The 23,541-nt window shown below is 35.8% G+C and overlaps 1 protein-coding gene and 1 pseudogene across 2 annotated transcripts in view; one reads left to right on the top strand and one right to left on the bottom strand.

Annotated features, from left to right (window-relative positions):
- Slc5a12 (solute carrier family 5 member 12) overlaps nucleotides 1–23,541 on the bottom strand; it is a 64,915-nt gene that overhangs the window by 17,328 nt on the left and 24,046 nt on the right. For both annotated transcript variants that reach the window (XM_074043035.1, XM_020154623.2), the window contains exons 8-11: nucleotides 23,242–23,330; nucleotides 13,692–13,804; nucleotides 5,524–5,591; nucleotides 478–564 (exon numbers count right to left, since the gene is read on the bottom strand). In XM_074043035.1, the coding sequence (XP_073899136.1) occupies nucleotides 478–564; nucleotides 5,524–5,591; nucleotides 13,692–13,804; nucleotides 23,242–23,330 (357 nt within the window). The remainder of the gene's footprint in view (nucleotides 1–477; nucleotides 565–5,523; nucleotides 5,592–13,691; nucleotides 13,805–23,241; nucleotides 23,331–23,541) is intronic.
- LOC109679397 (maternal embryonic leucine zipper kinase pseudogene) lies at nucleotides 9,033–10,750 on the top strand (annotated as a pseudogene).

Raw genomic sequence — 23,541 nt, forward strand, 5'->3', positions numbered from 1 at the left:
GAAAGACATGTTATTAGCTTGCGAGCTCAGCAAAGCAAAGAAGACCCAGCTGTCAGAACAGCCCTGGCATGTCCCTTCTCCTCTATGTAAATTAATTTAATAAAGTTAGTTATAATCTTATGTAACTAAATTTTTAAATGAAATTTACATATAATTTTTAATTTGAGTTTTAAAAATTGTATTGTAACTGAACTCTTTTTAAATCCAATGTCTTTTTAAAAGTTCATTTTGTTCTTAGTTTAAAGAAGACTTATTTAAACCTTAAAGAATCTATGATCAATGATAACATCTTCCCTTTTTTGCTTTTTGTTTCTAAATAGGCTTCACTAAAGTCAGATATAATAAGGCCTGAGTACTGTTTAATTCTATTCTTTGCTCTGCAAAGACAAATACCTTTTCCACGCAGGGTAAGAGAATAGAGGACATGGATGGGACTAGTCTGGGCTGAAACCATGAAAAAAAGTTTAGAAGACTTACCTTCCAGTTCACAAAAGGGAACAGGAGTCCCAAAGAGAATAAACCCAGCATTGGTCCTCCACACATGCCATGGATACTGAGGGTAGCCTGTGGGACAAAGCAGACCACATGAACCCCACAACTCCAGTGCATCTTTATCCTACCAGGCAACGTCCCTCTCTTGGACCTAGGATAAAATTAGGTTCCAATCCTGACAGTGCCACTTACAGTGCTTTCTGTAAGTCAATTCTGGGTTCAGTGATAAGCATTGTATAAAAAAATAAAAAGATACATACATACACATACATATCTATACAAACAGACACACTTGCCTATGTGTATATGTGTGTGTGTGTGTGTGTGTGTGTGTGTGTGTAGCTGTGTGTGATTATAGACTAGAAATAAAGGTAAGTCAGGTTTATTGGAGTAGCTTTTAAACAAGTGGAAATTCATTAATTTGTTTTATTTTTATGATATCAGAAGTGTTCTTTTTTTTGGCTGGTGATATAGCTCAGTGGTAGAACACTTGCCTAGCAAGTACTGGAGTTTGACCTCTAGCACTACAAAAAATGTTTTAAAAATAATGTACTAAATAAATATATCTATACCTTATGTGTCACACCTTATATAGTTGGTCAACAGTTTGGATAATTCTATTACTTTGATAATAATTGCCGCCCAACTTCTGCCAGTCCACTCATAACACTTCAAGGATATGGAAGCATTAAGCTGGAACGTTGTGGTGAGGCCATTGGACACACCATATCCCGTTCTTTCCTCTTTCATATTTATGGCTCCATCTCTTTTAGAAATTGAGAAAGTGTTAGAAATTCAATTCCATATCTCTCAACTGCTAGTTATTGACTCCAGTGAACTGACAAGGGACTTTCCTTAAATTTACCTGTCAACACAATGCCTTGCTCCATTGCCTTCCAGAACTGGAAAATGTTCATGCACTTATAAGTATGCAAGTATGTGCCCATGCATGCATGCATTGTATGCACATTTGCATGAACACAGACATACACACTACTCTCAATGCGGTGCTATCTAGATCCATAAAAGCACCCACAGAGCTTGTGCATCAAGAAGCCAGGACCAAAATGCTCCAAAAATTCCAGGCAAATCTTTTTCAGATGCCAGTTATATGTCAGACAGTTAAGAAGAGCTTACATGGGCACTCTAGACAAGTGACCCATTTAATCCTTACAATTACCTGGTTTAGTAATTTTAATTTAAAAATTAATTTACTAATTTTTGTAGATGAAAAAATTGAGGTAACGAAGACATTTTAAAGGGCTATTTCTATTGAGAAAATGACAGAGATAAAATATAAATCCAGATGTCTATGCCTTTCAAAACCCACATTTTCTTTCCTAAAAGCAGTCTTAAAAAAAGTCAAGATATTGTAAGAACTTTTATAAATGCCACAATATACCCCTCTCCAGCACAACAATAAAATTTAAAAACAGTCAAGAGCACAGACAATCAGAATATCTTCATTCTTTTATTTGAAGAATAAAAGAGTTTTGAAAGAGTACATCACTAACAGTCAGAAAATTTGGATTCTAATTATAGCCCTGCCACACATCACAAGGATTTGGCAAACTCACTGTTATTAACACATTCAGAGTTTTCTTCTTTCTACACAAAAATATGGAGGGTCAAGTGTTCTACCAGTACCCCACAACATTTGTGTAAGTTCTTTGATTAGAAATATGAGCAGTAGTGCAGTGTTAGGATTATTTTTCCAGTTAATCATCAGAGTAGTCAATGCCTCAGATATATCCTTGATAAGACGGAGGCAGGTAAGATTAAGGTCTTCTTCCCACCTTCAATTCTTAACTTAATATTCTTGGCATTTTCTTTGCTGACTGACTACATTCATTCATAGTTGTTGTGGCTGCTGAATTTGGAAGCTAATTTACTAGGTACTATATTGTAAGAGAGTCAATAAAATAGTAAACATTTATCTCCTCTCATGGAAAAAAATTGACAGTGTCTTATGATGGCATTAACCAACATGTCTCAGGGTAAAAAGCCTTTACATGATAGCAAGAGAACCACTTATATACACATGTGCTCAAATACAATATATACATTCTGTAGTGTAAAAAGAAAATACTTTATAATTGGTACCTTTCTTTTTTGTTGTCATTAAGCATTTTTGATTGGGGAAAGACTTAAGGTTCATCTAACCCAACCTCCTCCCCAATCTGAGCTCTTACTATAAGTACTGGGCAAAGCCTAAGGGCATGTCCTCTAAGGTTGAAGTTGCTTTCTGACTTGGGCACTATATTTAACTTTTCTGTGCCTGTGATTTGTCAAGGAAGGGCTCATAATACCTGCTTCCTGGGCTTTTTTTTTTTTTCTTTGTTGTTTTCTTCTGTTGAGTATTCAACATTGAGTCTAAAAGAAAGCTCAGAATAATGTTTGAGCACTATGGATCACATGATAAGGGGCCCAGAATGTTGACTACCATTCTTACTGTGTTTATTATTGCTATTACCTACCCTATTAGTGAGCTCTGATTTCTGAGGCATGTCTTTGTGAAAGTATTTTAAGATCTAGAAAACTTTCTTCAGTTGAAATCATTACAAACCTTATCAGAATTAGCTGATAGTCCTTAGGATAACAGCACCCTGAACAGAAAGACCACTTCTATTTCAGGATCCTAAATTTTCAGATCTAGATTTTAAATGGATTTCTGATATCAATAGCAATGTACCTTGTCATTATCCTATTACTAGTTTTCTCCTCTAAAAATAATATTCTTGAAATTTTACATGTATATTTGATATGAACCAGGTATTAGTGAATGTCAATATTTGGAGTTTACAGAAACTGGCAAGATTAGTAAACAGAGTGGGAAAAGAGTTGCTATGAAATCAAATGTGTCTCAAAGGAAGTTCTCTGCAAGTCACTAATTAGGGGAAATTTTTGTTGCTATTATCTGGCCCCTCTCTTCCATTGCCACACTGTTATAGTTCTGTGGTTACATATTTCAGGTGAAATAGATTTCTTTACTCTTGAAACTCCCACAGCCTTCAATATGTTAATGTGTACATGCTTCAAAGTCTTTGACAATGGAAATTTTCTCCTCTTGAGCATTTTACACACTATAAAAACCTACATTGAAATAATACCACACCCCAGCAAAAATAATACAAAAGAAGTACTCAAAACAAAAAACAAGCCAAAAATAAAATCAATTCAGTCTTTTTCTTAAGGAATTAGCTATTCTCAGCACCACTCATAAACACATAAGTATGGGGTGATTTTGTGGACACCTGTGGGACGCAGATTTAATTCTTCCATATGTAAAGTCAGAATGTGAATATTGATTCATTAAATTCAATATAGCAAAGCTGCCTGGAGAATTTAATTGGAGAATTACAATTGCCTTTCTGTACCCTTCCAATTCAGATGTGTTAAGTAAGTGGACCACCTTAGAGTCACCTACCTCTCATAGGAAACAGAAGATCAGGGCTTTCATTTCTTGTCTGCCAGAATCTCCTACACTGTGTCAACTGTATGGTACACATTTTAACCAATCAGGACGATGGGCCCAGCATACTTATCTGAACACACCTCTCTGATTATGCGACTTCAGTGCGTCACTCACAGCCCACTCCTTGCTATATAAATACTGTTTTCCACCAGTCATTGGAAGAGTATTTGTCTATTCTGCAGCCTCTCACACCTTAACTGCAAAGGAGCTTAAAATGCAAATGTCTCTGGAAGGAAATAATCTGGTAATTCAAATGATCCCTAAATTGAGCAGGATAATACTTCATTATGAGTAAAAAGTGATTGCAATTAAAAGGAGAAGGCAAGAGGCTCAAGGCCTGAAAGAAAACTTGGAAATACAGTCCCCATGAATTTGGAAAATAAACCTCATCAAGTTGCCACTTCTTCTGTTTGGATGGGGAGATATCATAGTGGTTCAAATATTGTAAAGAGATTATCAAGTATTTGTGATAAAACGTTAAGTTCATAGATTACTAGAGAGAACATTATAGTTCCAGTCCCACAATTTTCTTATGTAGACAAGTGAAGTATCATGTCACTTAAGTTTCCCAGACTTGTTCCCTGAATCTTAAAATGGAAATAATGGAACTTATGTATGTAACCATTGGAAGGACCAAGTAAAAATGCACTTCTCCATGAACTACAAGCATGTTAATTCTATTAATTACAATTACTATTCACTCTTACCATTGATATTACTTATTATTCATTGCCAAGTGATTGCTATTCACTCACTCTTACTCATTTCTTCAGTTAAGCAACATTTGTTGACAAACAATGCCATACCAAAAAATATATATAAAGGATGTCTAAATTTCATAAAAACTCAAGGGAGATTGACCATGAAAGTTGAAGTAGAATCTGAAGATTTACTTAATTGTTGCTGCTTTGTGACTTGGGCAATTTAGGGAGTAGGGACAGGTGGTTCAGGAGCCTTGGGTGATAAATCTAGCGCAGTTACTAAGTAACTGTGAAAACTTAAGCCAGAAAATTTCACTCTTTTCTATAATCATCTCCAAAATGAAGATGTGGAAACAGATTATTCCTAATCCTCCTGCTAGCACTGATATTTTATGGAACTGGAAGTTGGATATATAAGAAGCAGTTCAGCATGGATAATAGGTAGAGGTGGGTCTGTATCCCAGTTCTGCCACTCTACTTATACAACCTCAAGATGCTTACTTCTTAAGTTTCTTCATCAGGAAAATCAAGGTTAATTATACTACCTCTTAGGGAAGTGATGAAGATTAAATGAGGTGACACATTTTGAGCTATACCTAGAACATAGTATAACATAAATATTACTAGGAATTTAAAGGGTTTCTAATTTTATCACAGTATACCTTGTCACTATCTCATTACTAGTTTTAATAGATCACCTTTTGAAGATAATTTTGACTGAATCTTTTGTGTAGGCTTAATTTGGTGTGCATGAACGTCTGCATTTAGAGCTTGGTGGAATAAACAAGATACTAGAAAAGAGAGTGGAGGATAGTTTTCTGTGAAATTAAAGGAGTCTTTTCCCTCTTTCATTACCTGTACAACACCTCCCAAGAGAAATGCAGCCACAGCCATGGAAGTACACAATATGCCAAACAAGAGACCTGGAAGAAAGAAAATTTATGACAATAAACCTCACTGAGGAATTCTTGGTTTCCAGGTATTCCTTAAGCAACTATCTGGAACCATGTGCAACATAAGCCCTGTCAGAAGGGGTTGCAGTGAGAAAAGCCTTCTGCATGCCCTATCTGAAGAGACTGAAGTGAAGGAAGAGCTCCACATGCAACTATTTCCAAAAGCAGCACCTAGGCTACCTCTTTCTTCTCAGCTAAGACAGAATAAGCTAGAGTACAGCGTCAAGGGCATTCTTTCTAGGATTTCAGAAGAAACCTGTCATGCAAAAGCAATATGAAAATGAGGAAAGGGTCCAAGAAAATCCAGACTAAAGTAATGGAACTAATTCAAGATCAACCATACACTAGCAATGTCCTGAAAAAAGAAGTTGCTGATAGCTATGAAATTCAGGCAGTTCACCATCTTTAAAATGTGGTAATAGCATTTACACATTCTACCTAACAGGTTTGTAAACATGGAAAAATGTTCTGTTTTTTATTCCCCTTTAGTGCTTTATTTATATGATCCTTATGGCCTTAAGTTCTGTTGCATAATAATTTATTTGCTTATATATCACCATAGGATTTATTTTTTTACATACCATCCAAGGGGCTTCAGAATATTGTGCTCCTCCAGTGTCATGGGAGCTCACTGAATGAGATGGTATATTCATTTTAGTTATCATTTAAGATGATATCTTCTTTTAAACCACCTTTTAAAATAATCATTGTTTTTAATACATTGTTGTTTAAAAATCATCTCCAAAGTACACTGAATGCCTTTAATAACCTATAAACTAAGTGAGAAAAGGAAGATATACAGCATTGGAGAAAGGAACAGAGACATAATGATAGATCAGAGAGAAAATAATTTTGTCATTCTACAAGGACATTCTCTGTCAGATAAATATCCAGCCTAGTCACCAATGTGACTATTGGTCCAATTTTACTGAATTCTGATGACAGGTTGGACATTTTATCAGATACCAGTACAATAAAGTCAAAACTTTATTCCTGCCCTCAAGGAGCTCACACGCTAAGGGACTACACATAAATAAATCAACTTGTACAACAATTTACCTAAAATTAATTTATCAGGAATAGTGCCTAATAAACAGCAAGTACTAAATGCTTTCTGCAGTTGTAGCTAATGCCATAAATTTTCCTAATACTACATATGCTCAGATGATTAGACAACAAAGCACAGGTACAGAAGAAGCTTCTACCTCAGTCCAAAATATCCATGAATATCTGCTAGAAATTAGAACTTCTACTGAGAGTAATGCCCACTTACTTTGTATTAGCTCTAACTCAGCTAGTGAGTAGAATCAAGGCAATTTAACTACTTGGTTAGCTAATATGTAGTTGACATCCATCTATTCTTGTTCAAATATAAGTAAAAAGAAAGAAAAAAATATGTAATCCAGGATAAAATGAGGACAAAAAAGGAAATGAATATAACTGGGAAGCTCAAATAAAGAATATACTTTCTGGAATAATTCAGCTAGGGAACCAGAACCTGGCAATCTCAATCTGCTATAGATCCTATGTGGGATCTACAAAGCAAAAAATTCCAGGACAGGAGAAAATAAATGCAATTATAAAAACAGCAAGACAGGGTACAACACAAATAAGTTTAGATGAAGAGGGATCCAGATATGCTAAGAAAGCACTACAGGAAAATTTAAAAGCATGAAAGTTGATGAAGAAATTCTACTCTTAGCTATTCATCAAAGAACAGTGAAACCATGCTCATAAAAAGACTAACACAAAGTAATCATGATGACCTCAAACTGAAGCCATCAACATGTACAACTGGCTCTCCATATCTGTGGTTTTGTATATGTAGATTCAACGAACCATGGATTGAAAGTATTTGCGATGTTCAGACTTCTATTCTTATCATAATTCTATAAACAAGAAAATACAACAACTATTTACATAGCATTTATATTGTATTGGGCATTGTAAGTGGTTTGGAGATAAATTACATGGGATGATGTATATTGGTAGTATGTAAATACTACACCATTTTATATAAGGGACCTGAGTACTCACTGATTTTAATATCCACAGGGGGTACTTAGAACTTAATCCTTGTGGATACAGAGGGATGTCTGTAGATGTTAAAAAAACAAAACAAAACACAGAACCACTGATATATTGATAAATGGCAATTCATAGACTGCCTACTACTCAGCAATAAAAAAGAATGAACCATGCAATTATAAAAAAATTATGCAATAAAAGAGGTCTTACAGAAATGAATGTGTGCTCTGTGATCACATTAATATGAAATTCCAGAAGAGATAAATTTATCTATGGTGGAAAAAAAGGATTATTAGTTGTGTCTGGAAGGAAGGAAGTGTAAGTCCAGAATAATGAGAGATGTCATGGGAGAACTTTCCAGGGTGAGGGTGATGATTTATATCTTGACAAATATTTGAGTTACATAGTATATGTATTTGCCAAAACTCAACAAATCTATACTTAACATTTTTCCATTTTATTGCAGGTAAGTATGCTGGATTAATATATCAGCAGAGAGTTGGAGATATATATATATATATATATATATACATATGCATATATATGTATATATGAGAGCAAAATCTTTGTATTTGGTCATATAATACATTTTTTATAGTAAAATGTAAGGAACAGAACACAATATCAGAAATAAAATCATTATTATTAAGATATTTAGTTTTGGTGGAGCTCAAATTAATACTGAGAAAGACTTGAGTTCTTCAAGTACACAGAGGAAAAGAACAAAGTTATCAAAAAATGAGGGTTGGGTGTGTAGCTCAGGTGACAGACCACCTGCCTAGCAAGCTTAACACCCTGAGTTCAAACCCTCAAAAAAAGTAATTGTTTTGCTGGGTGCGATGACTCATGCCTATAATCCTAGTTCTTCTGGAGACTGAGATCAGGCATATCATGGTTGAAGGTCATCCTGAGCAAAGAAGTTAGTGAGACCCCAGAGCAATCAATAAAAAGCTGAGTGTGGTGGGATACACCTGTCATCTTAGTTATATGGAAAGTGTGAATAGGAGGATCACAGTCCAGGGCAGCCCAGGCATAAAAGTGAGACCCTATTCAAACAGTACCTAAAACAAAACAGGATGGGGGAAGGGCTCAAGTGGTAAAATGCCTATGAAAGCCTCAAGTTCAAACTTTAGTGCCACAAAACAATAAAATAAAATAACAAACACACACACAAAAATGAAGTATATGGAAAACAAACAACCTAAATTAGAAGAACACTAAAAGATAAAGGGATGATGAAACTGTTATACCTCTCTCTGCCTCCTGTCTGTGATAAAGTAAGCAAATTTGTCTGACCACATGCTTTCTCACCCAGAAGTAATGGAACCAAGTGATCCTGGAAAGTGTTCTTTTTGTCATTTTGAAAGAACTTCCAGGCGGACTATGAAAGATAATTATGAACTTCTCAAATATTATGAATTCTATAGAAGTACTGGGACAGGATGGTTTTGCAAGGTCAAACTTCCCGGGCATATCCTCACCGGAGAAATGGTAGATTTAAAAATCACAGGTAAAAAATGTATTAGAAAGTGATGTACCTTGGATTAAAACAGAAATTTTAATGCCTTGGGAATCCAAGACATCAGCATAGATGTCAACTTGACCATGTGCTGGAGACAACCAACAAAATTTTCAGAGTACTCAAGTACTGTCCCAGTGGAGAGCTGTTTGACTTACAGAGTTTCCCAAGATTGCCTGTCAACAGAGGAGACCTATGTTGTCTTCCTTCAGATACTATCTATAACCTCCAGGGCCCTGCTCACAAGGAACTCAAAGCAAAAATTTATCGTTTGATAAATACCATAAATTAAAGATGATTGTTACTCTAAAACCAAAGAGAAACAATGATTACTGTCTACACATGCTGTAAGAGTCTTGCTTATGCAGTCCCTGAATGAATACAAAGGCAAATCTCATCTTGGATCACAGGCAGTTGGATGGAACGTAGGCATGCTCTTACACGCGTTTACATATGAATTCAAGGCATTTTATGATGATAGTGTCATGTCTTTCCGTAAAAAGATTATGAGAGGGCGATATTATGCTCCTAAGTGATTTCCGACTCAGTAGCATTCTACTTGCTCAACAAGTTCTCCAGGTTTCACAGATTTCTATGAAAAATCTATTAAACTGTCTCATCACCATGCATGGCAAAGCAAGAATCCTATGGCATGTGATTACTTCACAGCAACCTATCTTCTGCTTCTAGACAAGAAGACTCAGGGAAAACCAATTCATTTACAACTTCCTTCTTTTTCCTGTGGATCTACCAGTGCCACCTCAAAGTCAAAGAATCTGTCTAGAAGATGTGACCATAAGTGATGAGAATCATATGCTGCGTTAATAGTGGATGAATGGCGTGAAGACACTTTATCAACTCCCCAAGTACCATGGTTTACCAAGCTCTGGACAAAATCAAATGGTCTGTAGTCTAAATCACTAATTCCAGTATCATGCAGAACATCTGCAAATAAATGAAGAGTACTTTGTATTTCCTAAGCCAAAGACTCCAATTAATAAGAACCAGAATAAAAGAGAAAAACTCACTACACCAAATACATTACACCCTCAGAAGCTAGACACTAACAGAAGCCCCTATGACAAAGCTAGTAACTTCAGCAGAAACAGACAAGATAATAACAAGTGTCATTAACCCTGAGAATTTGTACTGCTGAGTGGAACTGGATCTCAATCAAGTACATGTGGTGGAACCAAAAGTGTTTGAGAGCCTTGGGAGGAGATGGTATAAAGATATTGCTGTGCTTACCAGGAGCAAAAGGGAGGGCTCTGCCAAAGACATGCCAGAAAGGTTAAAGCTTCACTGTAATGTGACCACAACCAGATTAGTGAATCCTAATCAACTCTTGAGTGAAATAATGTCTGTTATCCCAGAGAAGCAGATTGACTTTGTACAAAAGTGCTGTACACTGAATTGTCAGACACAGTCAGATTTTGACAAAATGGTAACACAGTTTGAAGTAGAGATATGCCAGCTTCAGAAACCCAATTTAGTGGGTGTCAGAAGACAGCAACTTAAGGGTGATACCTAAGTTTATAAGAGCTTCATGGACAGTTTCCTGCTGTCCAGCAGCAAGATGTAGTTGGTGGATGGTTTCCATTCTGCCCCCAAGAGTGTGGGTGTGATGAGCATAAGTGCAGACTGATGTGATTGGTTTGATTTTAATGCCCAGTGGAATGATATATTCATTTTTTTAAAGAACTGACTTAAAGATCAATAACTTTTTGTTCTTAATCAAAAGTAATCTTGTAGATGAATTTAAAATAAGCCCTTCTGTCATAACCTGTTTGTTGTGACTTTCAATTGTGTGGTTTTGTATATTGCTAACTGTTGTCTTTCTTATATTTCCTTCCATAAGAAATTAGGCTCTTGCCTATGGTTAATTTTAATGTATACATTCTTTATGAAATAAAACCATTTGTAAATATAAAAGAACCATTATTTCATAGAAAGTGGCAATAATGTCACTTTCTATGAAAAACAATTTAAGTTTTTGGAGACATCAAGAGTTGGGTAAACAGCTAGACATATGCTTTATAAAACAAAGCAAACAAAAAACTATGGCCTTTTCTCACTGGTAGCAAAGAGTTTAGAAGATGTTATGGGAAATTTGTCATATTCTCACTATCAAGGAAAAGAAGAAGGAAATGATGAAGAAAAGAAAAGGAAGGAGAGGAGATGGATGAGGAGGAGGGAGATGAATTGGAAGAAAACATAAATATAATCAATATATGAATTAGAAAATATGTGATTAAATGGAAAAAAATAAGTGCTATTGCTAGATGGAAAACATATAAAGATATAAATTCTTCCCAGATATATTTTCAAGTTTGGTGCAACACTCTGGAATTGGGGAGAAGGAGGTGTTCCTAGGTCATATGCACTACATTACTTTAAAGTTAATCTAAAAGAATAAATAGATATGAATTGTTAAAGATAGTACCAATAAAAATTTTTAAATAAAATTATAAGCTATTCTACAATACATTTAAAATAAAATATTACAAAGCTATAATATAAAAGAAGGTATTATCTCCATAGCTGATAAATAATTTTATTTAAAGAAAACAAGTGTACACATGGAAGATACTCTTATAGATGAAAGAAGTTTACATTATGTGTTTATTATTTATAAAAATATTTTTAAAATTGTAAATACTAGATAAATAATGCTAATAAAATTCTGTATAAGAAAAAAGACAATTTAGATTCTCATATTAAATCATAAGCAAATAACATATATCAAATAATAAATATTAAAGTTTTATAAGTAGGAAGAAATTTAAACAAATATTAAAATGAATTTTGAATGGAAGAAATTTGTAAGAATAAAGAAATGAGTAAATAATAAATAGATATAACATATATACATATATATGATTAAAATTTCTGCATACTAAAAATATATTTAAAAATGATGCTAGGAGACATTCTGCAACTGATAGAGATTACGATTCCTTCATATGTATAAAGAATGGCTCACGTTATAGAGTACCTTCCTAGCAAGCATGAGGTCCTAAGTTCAAACTCCAGTACTGACAAAATTTTGGGGGGGTTAGAGGAGAGCTAGTGATAGAGGACTTGCCTGGCATGCTCAAGGCCCTGAGTTTGATCCCTAGCATTGTAAGAAAAAAAAAATAAAAATAAGAAAAAGAAGGAAAGGAATTTTACAAACAGTAACATTTCTAAAACTTCATCAACAAATAAAGTATATATTATTTTCCACCAAAAATAAGTGATACTTACAATCTGTAAAATGTTAAATGCACTCTAAATGAAAATAAATAAATAAAAGCAAAAATGTTATGTAATTTACCCATTAGTTTTGGTAATTAAAACAATACTATTATCAAGCTCAAAAAAGAATGTCAGCACTTGCTGTTGCCATACATAATCATTGATTCAACCCTGGTGGAATTAGCTTTCTTAATATGTATCAGGAAATGTCAGTAAATGTGTATTATTTAACTTACTTTTAGAAATTTGTACCAGGGAAAAGATAAAATGCAGTCAAAGATTTACATATGTGTGCTTTTCCCAGATTGCTTCAAAAAATGAAAAAGAGTAAAAAATAACAGTAGTATAAAATTAAGCCAACAGGTCATTTGACAGAGTATTTTACTGTCATTCAAATACCATGTTTTCTAAAAATACAAAATGACAGAGCAAAATGCTTATTACAGTTTTCCACAATGAACAATCAGGAACAAAATTATGTAGATATAGTTAAAATGTGCAATTAAATAAAATTTACAAAGTAAATATTTTTTAAAATTACCTACACTTTCTCTATTAAATGTATTTACAATAAAAAGAAGTAAGCTTTGTAAAAATACAATTCGACTTGGTAAGTGTTCCAGTTACTATAATTATGATATACAATTTTATGATTAAACAACAAAAAGTTATTCTTTGAGGTGAAATTACTAAGAGTTTGGTTTTAAGAGATAATTTTTTGGTTGGTACTGGGGCTTGATCTCAGGGCTTCACACTTGCTAGGCAGTTGCTCTACAACTTGAACCACTCTATCAGCCCAATTTAGTGTTGGATTTTTTTGACATAGGGTCTCATGAGCTATTTGTCTGATGCTGGCTTTGAACTGTGATATTCCTGATCTCTGCCTCCTGAGTAGCTAGGATTTATAAAGGTGAGCCAACAATGCCCAGCTAAGTGATAATTCTTTTAAAAAGAATTGGGCTTTAATTAGAGAAACAGGCCACACTGAGCAGACCATCTCTCCATGCACAAAGGCTGATATGACCAACACAGCAAAATCAGGATATGTCATGATGCATCTAGAGTGTAAGATATCTGAAAATAAGATCAGCATAAAGTGAGCTAGCTATTCCTTCTTAGTAACTTCCAGGTAGAATTAAGTGCAAGAATCTACATGTGAAATTCTTCTTGTATCTCAGTGAGCATTTGTGCCTGTAAGAATGTTAGGAACAGCACAGGTAGGATTTTGAGATGTACCACATGTACATTTCATAATATAGAACAGAAGGTCCACCAGCTATACCTACATAAGCCTTTACTGATCCAGGTGCTCAGCTTGTCGGAGAGGTGGGGAAAACAGCTCTTGACAATATCCTCAAAGGTCACTGTTGCTAAGGCATTGATGCCAGCAGCCACGGTGCTACAGGAAGAGAAAAGTGAGAACACAGTCCAAACTGAACAAGGCTGAGCCATCATCCTGTTCTATTGGCAGGGCAGGTAGAAAAGGTAGAGTTCTATGAAAACCAGATGCAGATATATATCCATATTCTAGAATTCCAAAGGAACTACATGACCTATTTACTCATTTTTCAAAGCTTTTTCTATACTCTAACTCCCATTAATTTCCCTGAATGATATGTTAATGAGTTAGTAAAGAATAGCAGATGAGTTACTCATGAAGATGTGTGTGCACACATATACACACATTTTGGTTGGAATGGAGGCAGGAAGGAGTAACAATTATAACCCAGGAGTCAGTGCAATTAGCCATTCATTAATAACTTATTTACTCATTTTATTTGTATGTATTCTGGGAAGGCAAAATATTACAAGCTAACTGGGAACACAGTCATTCAACAACTAATTATACAAAAAGTTGAGAAATTGCTATGAAATAACAAGGTGCCAGGAAAGCATGTTCTACAGAGACCTGCACTGATAGCCAGGAGATTCTCCCTTAGGAAGTGATCAGCACTGAAAAGATTCATGCAAAGTAAGAAAAAGATGTTTGAGGATGAGAGGAAAATTAAATAAATATGACTTGAGGTGGAAAGGAACTTGTTGAAGCCACCAGAGTAGAATGTGTTTATAAAGGAGGAAAGGGGAAGAGTAAGACTTTTTTTTGTCTTACTCTATAAAGGAGTGAAGACAAAAACTGCATATAAACTATTATGCTCTCTCTATGATTTTTCAATCAGTGGTTAGTCTTATTAGACTCCAAAACATTCTTAGGTGTCAGAACAACTGAAAGTTGAGGTTTTCTTTGCAGAATAGCATGAAAGCTTATATAGTTCCTCATACAGACCAGGAAAGAATATTTTAAATACTCAAATAGATAACTGAATTAAATTCAAATATTTCAAAATCACAACCCAAGAACTAGTACCTCTAAAGTGCATAATAAAATAATAATTTCTACTAACACTTTTTTTATCATTGTTTTCAAAGCACAATTAGAGGATAAACATGGAAGTGCAATTACTATAAAAGAAAAATTCAAAGGCATTTGGTGACATTGTGACATAATAAATCAAACCCCAAAGAGTCAGCAAAAAATAATTAAGGAGGGAAAAAATCCTAGATGTTAGGAAAAAATCTGTAAAATAAACCTAATAGATCCTAACCTAACAGCCATTAAAAATATTGATAGAAATCATTACAAGTAGAAATCATCACCAGTAGGTTAGGTAAAGGAGAAGAAAGAATGTCAGGGATTGAAGATAAAATTGAGGAAATAAAAGACAGCAGTAAAAGAAAAGAAACAGGCATGTCCACAAACTTCAAGAACCCTGGGACACAATCAACAGACCAAACTTAATTCATGGAGCAGAAGAAGGGGCTGAGATACAAACTAAAGGCATGAAAAACATATTCAATGAAATTATAGTAAAAATTTCCCATCCGATATGAATGTCTCATTATAGGAGCCATTTAGACCCCCAAATAGACATGAACAGAAAAAACATCGCCATGTCATAGAATAGCTAAAATGGCAACACTAGTGAATAAGAAAGGATTCTGAAAACTGCAAGAGAAAAATGTCAACTTATTTACAAAAGCAAACACATCAGAGTTACCTCAGGCCTTTCAGCAGAATCCATAAAAGCCAGGAAAGCATGGAATAATATATTTCAAGTTCTAAAAAAACCCCTGACAACCAAGATTATTATATCACCGAAAGTTATCTTTCAAAAATGAGGGAGACGTAAAAACCTACCAGGATAACCATAAACTAAAGAAGTTCATGACCACAAAGCCAGCAAAGCAGAAGATACATAAAAGAATACCACACACAGAAAGAAGAAAGACAATCACAAACACAAGAGCTCAGAAAAGAAAAATTTCATGAGAGGAATAAATGAACATATGGGAATTAGGAAAGTATAAAGTATCATCTACTCAATAAACCACCGAATGCTCATGATGAATTAAGTGCAAAGAAAAGAAAAAAAAGTACTTAAACAAACCTGGACAAAATAGTAAAATCACAGCAATAAAAAAATATCTCTCAATAATAACCCTAAATGTAAATGGTCTTAACTTGACAAGTAAAGGACATAAACTGGCTTATTGAATTAAAAAACAAGTTGCAACTCTTTCTTCTCTACAAGAAACTCAGAGGAGACGCAAGATGGTGGTTGTTGACATCCTTAAACTTTGGCAGTGACTAACTACCCTGAAGAAAGAAGACACTGGGGACCCCAAAAGACACCCATGAAAAAGAAGCAAAGCTGTTTTTGAATCTACAAACAGAGAAGCAAACCAACTACAGGGAAAAATGGCTTGCAGGTCAGCTGTCCCAATCCCCTGCCCCTGAAGACTCCAAGCAGTTCTACTCCTCCACACTCCAGAGCAAGTCCTGCTATCTGGCACACAAAGGGACTCTGAGTAGCACAATCTCCTCTGCTACATGACTCACTACCCCCATGCCCTGAAACATCAGGAAGATGCACACCCATGCACCAGCAGGCCCCAGTGACCCTGCTGCTATGCAGATGCCAGAGTCACACATACCCAGACTCTGTTCTCCCATGCCTGCAGCAGCTGCTCTACTCAGCTTCTAAAGGCAGCGCACTGGCACAAGCAGCCAGGCACTGCACCTTCTGGCAGGCACCAGAAGGCACACCACCCACTGACTTTATTCTCCTGTGCCTGCAGCAGCTGCTCCACTCAGCTTCTGGAATCCTATGACACTACACAAGCAGACACTGGGCCCCACTGAGCCAGAAAGCACAAGCCCACCAACTTTGTTCTCCCATCCCTACTTGCAGCACCTACTCTGCTTGGCTCCTGGAAACCCATGCCCTGGCACAAGCAAGCCATAGGGGCCTTGCTGCCCAGCAAGCACCTGAAGGCACAAGCCCTCCTGCTTTGATACCACATGGACATCATCAACTTGCTACTCAGTGCCGGGAACCTGCTGCCACACATGCAAGTGGACACCAGTCTCCACACTTTGTCATTCTGCTGTCACCAGGAGGCCTGGTTGCCCACACAGTGCACACAGGTCCAGTGCCCCCCACCATGTCCACCCATGAGAGAGCTCCTGCATCCACATCAAAGAGTGAGAACCTTAGATCCTCCACTGAGCAATAATCTGCCACTCTGCAGACACCAGGAGACCTGCTTCCCTAAGGTACACAGAGGCCCAGCTCTCCCCATCAAGCACACTCAACCACTGGAGACTCCCTGCTCCTCCTCTCAAAGAATAGGGAATGCAAGAAAGCTCCCCCACTAAGGGGAAGAAAGCAGTAACCTGCATAAGAACCTTGCCCAGGTACCTCCAGTGTGCCTCTCTCTGAGGAAAACTGCTGAAACTTCAGAAGAAAAAGTTGAAAACCCCAATCATAGGGGCACAAGGGATTGAAACCCCAAGCCCCAAACAATTGCAGATGCATACATCTCAACACAGAACGAAAGAGCAAGACAAGCTTTCCCTCAAAAGCCAACTCTACCACTAAGGATTTAAACAACTGCATAGAGGAAGAAATACCAAATATTGAACTCCAAAAAATATTAGCAAGAATGATTAATGAGCTCAAAGAAGAGACACAAAAGTTAGTATCTGATCTCAAAGAGAATGTGAATAAAGAATTAAATGAGCTCAAAGAGAATACAAACAAATGAATGTAATTAAAAGACTAACCAGGATATGAAAGAGGAAATCAATAAAGATATGGAAACTCTGAAAAAAAATCAAGCTGAAATAAACAACTCAATATGCCAAATAAAATTCTCAATCAAAAGTGTGCCAAACAAAGTGGAACAGGTTGAAAATAGAGTATCAGAAACAGAAGGTAAAGTAGAAGAATTAGATCAAATAATAAAAGATCACCAAAAAATGCTAAGAAAATATAAATGGAACATGAAAGACATCTGGAACACAATGAAAATACCAAACTTACAAATCATGGGTATAGAAGAAGAGACACAAACTAAAGGCATAGACAACCTATCCAATAGAATAATAGCTGAAAACTCCCTAACCTTGAGAAAGAGAGAGTCATCAGGTGCAGGAAGCCTACAGAACACCATACTGTCAGGACCAAAAAAGAAACTCCCCCAGACATATCATAATCAAAACACTCAACACACAGAACAAAGAAATACTGAAAGCTGTAAAAGAGAAAAGACAAGTCACATATAAAAGAAAACCCATTAGAATAACAGCAGATATCTCAACACAAACTCCAAACACAGGGAAAGGTCATGGAAAGACATAAATCAGGCCCTGAAAGAAACCAACTGTCAAAACCTAGACTAGTCTATCTAGCAAAACTATCTTTCCTAATTAAGGGAGAAATTAAGACCTTTCATAATAAGGCAAAACCAAAGGAATTTATGACTACCAAGCCAGCACTGCAGAAAATTCTAAAAAGACTTTTTTATGCAGAAGAAGAAACTAGAGTGAGACAGGAAGATGCAAGAAAGAATAATCCTTTTTGGCCAAGCAGAGCAATAAACAAGAAATAGATAAAAGTAAACAACAGGAGAATAGAAATGACTGAAACAACATGTACCTTTCAATATTACTACTAAATGTAAATGGCCTCAATGCCCTCAATCAAAAGACATAGAATAGCAACTGGGTTAAAAACAAGACCCAACCATATGTTGCTTACAGGAGATTCATCTCACTGAAGAAAATAAACTCTGGCTTAGAGTCAAAGGGTGAAAAACAATTTTCTAAGCAAATGGACCCCCATAAACAAGCAGGAGTAGCTAGACTCATATCTGACAAAGAAGACTTCAGACTAAAATCAACCAGAAGAAACAATGAAGGTCACTTCATATTAATGAAAGGAACAATTCTTTAAGAGGAAATATCAATCCTTAACATATTGGCACCAAATGCAGGGGCACCCATCTACATTTAAAAACTCTAATGGTGCTATGAGCACAAACAAATACTAACATGGTAATAGTGGGAGACCTGAACACCCCACCGTCACCAACAGATAGGTCATCCAGAAAAAAGATCAACAAAGAAACTTCAGAGCTAGTCCACACATTAGACCAATTAGACATCACTGATATCTACAGAGTATTTCACCCAAAAACTAGCCAATACACATTGTTTTCTGCAGCTCATTGAACTTTCTCCAAAATAGATTATATTTTAGGACACAAAGCAAAGCTCATCAGATTCAAGACAATCAAAATAACCCTTGGCATCATCAGATCACAATGGAATAAAACTAGACATCCTGAAAAACCAGTGTGTGACAGAAGTAATAAGGGACAAAATCAAAAAGTTCCTGGAATCCAATGAAAATACAATGTACCAGAATCTGTGGGATATAGCAAAGGCCATGCTAAGGGAACAGTTTATAACTATATGTGCCTACATTAAAAAAAAAAACAGAGACTTCTCAAATAAATAACCTAGTGATGCATCTTAAGTTCCTAGAAAAAGAACAAACCAATCCAAAAGCAGCAGACAAAGAAAAATAATAAAGATCAAGACTGAGATCAATGAGATCAAGACCAAAAAAGCTATACAAAGGATCAGTGAAACACAAGGTTGGTTCTTTGAAAAGTTTAACAAGATCAACAACCCCTTAACCAACTTAAGAAAATGGAGGAGGGAAAATACCAAAATTAATAAAATCAGGATGAAAAAAGGTACATAAACACAAATACTAACAAAATCCAAAGGATCATTACAGAGTACTTCCCTACAAAGAAGAGCCCAGGACCTCATGGATTCACAGCTGAATTTTACCTAAACCTTTAAAGAAGAACTAACACCAGTACTCTCAAAAATTTCCAGGAAATAGAAAGGGAAGGGACACTATCAAACTCATTCTATGAAGCCAGCATTACACTCACTCCAAAACCCAATAAATATACAACCAAAAAAGAGAGTAATAGATCAATATCCTCAATGAATAAAGACGCAAAGATTCTCAACAAAATACTGGCAAACACTTCAACAACACATCAAAAAGATCATACACTATGAGCAAGTTGGTTTCATTCCAGGGATGCAAGATATGTATAGATTTATGTATGTATAAATCTATACATACATACATAAATCTATAAATGTTGTACAGCATATAAACAGAAGCAAAGACAAAAATCACATGATCCTCTAAGAAGATGCAAAAAAAGCCTTTGCCAAAATTCATCATGTATTCATGATAAAAGCACTGAAGAAATTAGGATAGAAGGAATGCTCCACAACATAATAAAGGCTATATATGACAAACTTATAGCCAACATCATACTAAATGGAGAACAACTGAAAGCATTCCCACTAAGGTCAGGAATGAGACAGGGATGCCTGCTTCCCCACTCTTGTTCAATATAGTTTTGGAATTCCTAGCCAGTGCAATAAGACAAGAGCAAGAATAAAAGGGAGTCAAATAGGAAAGGAAGAAGTCAAACTAGCCCTGTTTGCAGATGACATAATCCTATACCTGAAAGACCCTAAAAAAATCTACTAAAAACTATTAGAAATTATAAACTCTTTTGGCAAAATAGCAGGATACAAAATTAACATACAGAAACCAGTAGCCTTCCTTATGTGTCAACAAGGAACAGACTGAGAAAGAAATCAGGGAAACAATCCTATTTATAATACCCTCAAAAACAATAAAGTACTTGTAGTAAATTTAATGAAGGAAACAAAAGGCCTTTTTAGTGAAAACTGTAAACCACTGAACAGAGAAATCAAAGAAGACCTCAGAAACTGAAAATATCTCCCATGTTCAAATGGTAGAGTGCTTGTCTAGCAAGCATAGGATCTTGAGTTCCTATTCCTCTAATGCCAAAGAAGAAGAATAAGGAGGAAGAGGAGAAACACAAATGGCCAATAAATCCATGAAGAAATGTTTAGAATCCTTAGTCATAATGGAAATGAAAATCAAAATGACCCTGATATTCCATCTTAGCCCAGTCAGAATGGCCATTATCAAGAAAGCAAACAAGTGTTAGGGAGGATGTGGACAAAAGGAATATACTGTTGGTGGGAATTCAAATTAGTTCACCCACTATGGAATTAAATAAGAGGTTTTTTAAAAAACTAAAAATATACTACCATATGATCCTATCATTACCACTTCTGGGCCTTATGTCTGAAGGACAATAAGTCAACATACCATAGACCTGCATACTCAGGTTTATCAGAGCAGTATTCACAATACCTCCAATATTGAGTCATCTTAGGTGCCATCAACCAACGAATGGATAAAGAAAATGTGGAATACACACAAAATGGAGTATTATTCAGACATAAGGAAGAATGAAAATATGTCATTTTAAGGAAAGTGGAAACTGGCAATTAACATGTTAAACAAAATAAGCCAGACCAAGGAAGTCAAATATAATGTATTTTCTTTTGCATGCATAATGTTGACCTAAAAAATATAACATGAATGTAAAAGGAGGACTGTTGAGGTGCTAAACCAGGAGATGGCAGCGAGGAAAGGAGAAGGTGATGGGAGATTAAATGGTTAAAGTATATAATATGCACATATGAAAATAGCATAATGAATACCAATAAAATTGTAAAAAATTACAGATGAGGTAGGTGGAAGGATAAGAAAGACAAATAGACAGGTGAATATGATCAAAGTACATTATTTGCACATATGGAAATATCACAATAAAACACCTTTGTACAATTAACATATATTAAAAATTTTTTAAAGACAATATAAAAAGAAAAGATATCTCAAATACATGAAAAAATGCAGTATGAAATAAAAGTATTTCAAGTCAGTGGTGAAAATATTGTTTATTTACTAAGAAATGCTAGAACAATTGACTACTGACTTAGAAGAAAAATGTATGAGGAATTTCACTTAATTTCTTATGCCACATGTGTACCCTAGGTAATTTAGCAATTTTAATGTTTCATAAGATAATAAATATACCAGCATGGTGTCTGGATGATTTTTATCATAGAATGAAGGATCATTTCTTAGTATGTTCTTAACCCAGAGGTGACAATGCAAAGATATGAATTAAAATCTCAGTATTTCAAAGGAAAGCCTGGGAAGCAGGTCAGTGTGCTGTGAGGATCAGAGTCCCTGCAAGCAGCCTACAGCAGGGCATGTGTAATGCAGCCACAGGAGCAAAGCAGAAACTTTAGTGGAGACTTAAGCAAGGTAAAGATGACTGCAAAGTGCAATGCTCATCTAGAAGTATAGGCAGCACCCAAAGCAATCCTGAGACAGTGGCCATGTAGGTTAAACCAGCAGGGGGAGGGGGTGGCGGAGGGGGGTGGCGGGGAGAAATGACCCAAAGCACATGTGAATAAATGGATAAAGAAGAAAAAAAAGAGTTCTCTATTAAAAAAACCCAGCAAGGCCATAAAGGAACTGTGTAAGCCCTCTGGAGCCCACCTACCTCCACAGTGTACGCCACATGCCAGACACGGACTTTAGGATTTAATTCTTGCCCTGATAGGTCCTGCCTTGGGACAGTCCCTCCTTTCTGCTTTCTTATCCCTCCCTTTTGGAGTGGGAGTGAATACTTTTCCCTGTCCTGTCATTTAAAGTATGTAACTTTCTTTGACTTTTGAATGGGCTCACATTAGACATTAGACCTGGACTTTTGTGTAATGCTGGAACAATTAAACTAAGGACTTTGTGAATACATTTTGCATTGTGAATTGGACATGCCTTTGGGAACCAAGAATAAAATGCCATAGTTTGGATGGTGAATGTCCCCAAAGGTCCCCATGTTAAAGGCCTGGTCCCCAAGGTATTCCTATTTGGAGATGGTGCAAACTTTGAAAGATGGTGTCCACTGTAGGCCCTTAGATCATTAGAGGCATACCCCAATGGAGATTATGTGATCTTTTCACTTCCCATTTCTCTCTTCAGCTTCCTGACTCATGGGGTGAGTGATTTTGTTCTGCCACTTGCTCCTGCTCTAATGATATGCTGCCTCCTGTGAGGCCCAAAGTAATGGAGCTACTTGTTCATGGACTGAAACCTCTAAAACTGTGATCAAAATAGACCATTTCACTTTATAAGTTATTCACCTCAGGTATATAATTATAGTGATAGAAAGGTGACTAATCCAGCATCAGATGAGTTGAGGAACGGTCTAAGGTAAGGGCAAAATTGTGCCCATATCCTACCTCTGCAGTTTACTAACTTGTCAGGGATAAGTTGACTAACTTATTAAATTTTAGTTCCTTATATACAAACTGATGATAATATAGCAAATTTTCTTTTTCACAAGCTGTATGACAGCAAATATAAGTAAAGCATTCAATAGGTCAGTGCACACACTGCAGGTACTCAGTAGATAAAGCTGATCGTTATCATCATCACTCTTACCATTTTGTCATTGTCATTGTCATCAAACTTATCATCATCATGTCACCAATATACTAACCTCAGAGTTCCACTAAAGGCACAGGCCACAAAAAGGCCTGGAAGTCCTGGCATAGTGGCAAATATCTCCATGACAAAATATGGCATCAGCTGAAGAGAAAACACAGAGAGAGGAGAATATTAATGGTCTCAGCAGTATCTGAAAGGTAAGACTGTAGTGTTTTTGCAAAAGGATATGGGAACTTTATTTTTCTTATATTTTCAAAGTATGTCATATTCTTATGTGTTTCTCTGAATTTAGTAGTTAAGTCCTAAAAACAAACCCGTAAATTGGGTCTTCATGGAATCTAGGTACTGTGGG

The sequence above is a fragment of the Castor canadensis genome, chromosome 1, assembly GCF_047511655.1.
Source record: "Castor canadensis chromosome 1, mCasCan1.hap1v2, whole genome shotgun sequence".
Lineage (NCBI taxonomy): Eukaryota > Metazoa > Chordata > Mammalia > Rodentia > Castoridae > Castor > Castor canadensis.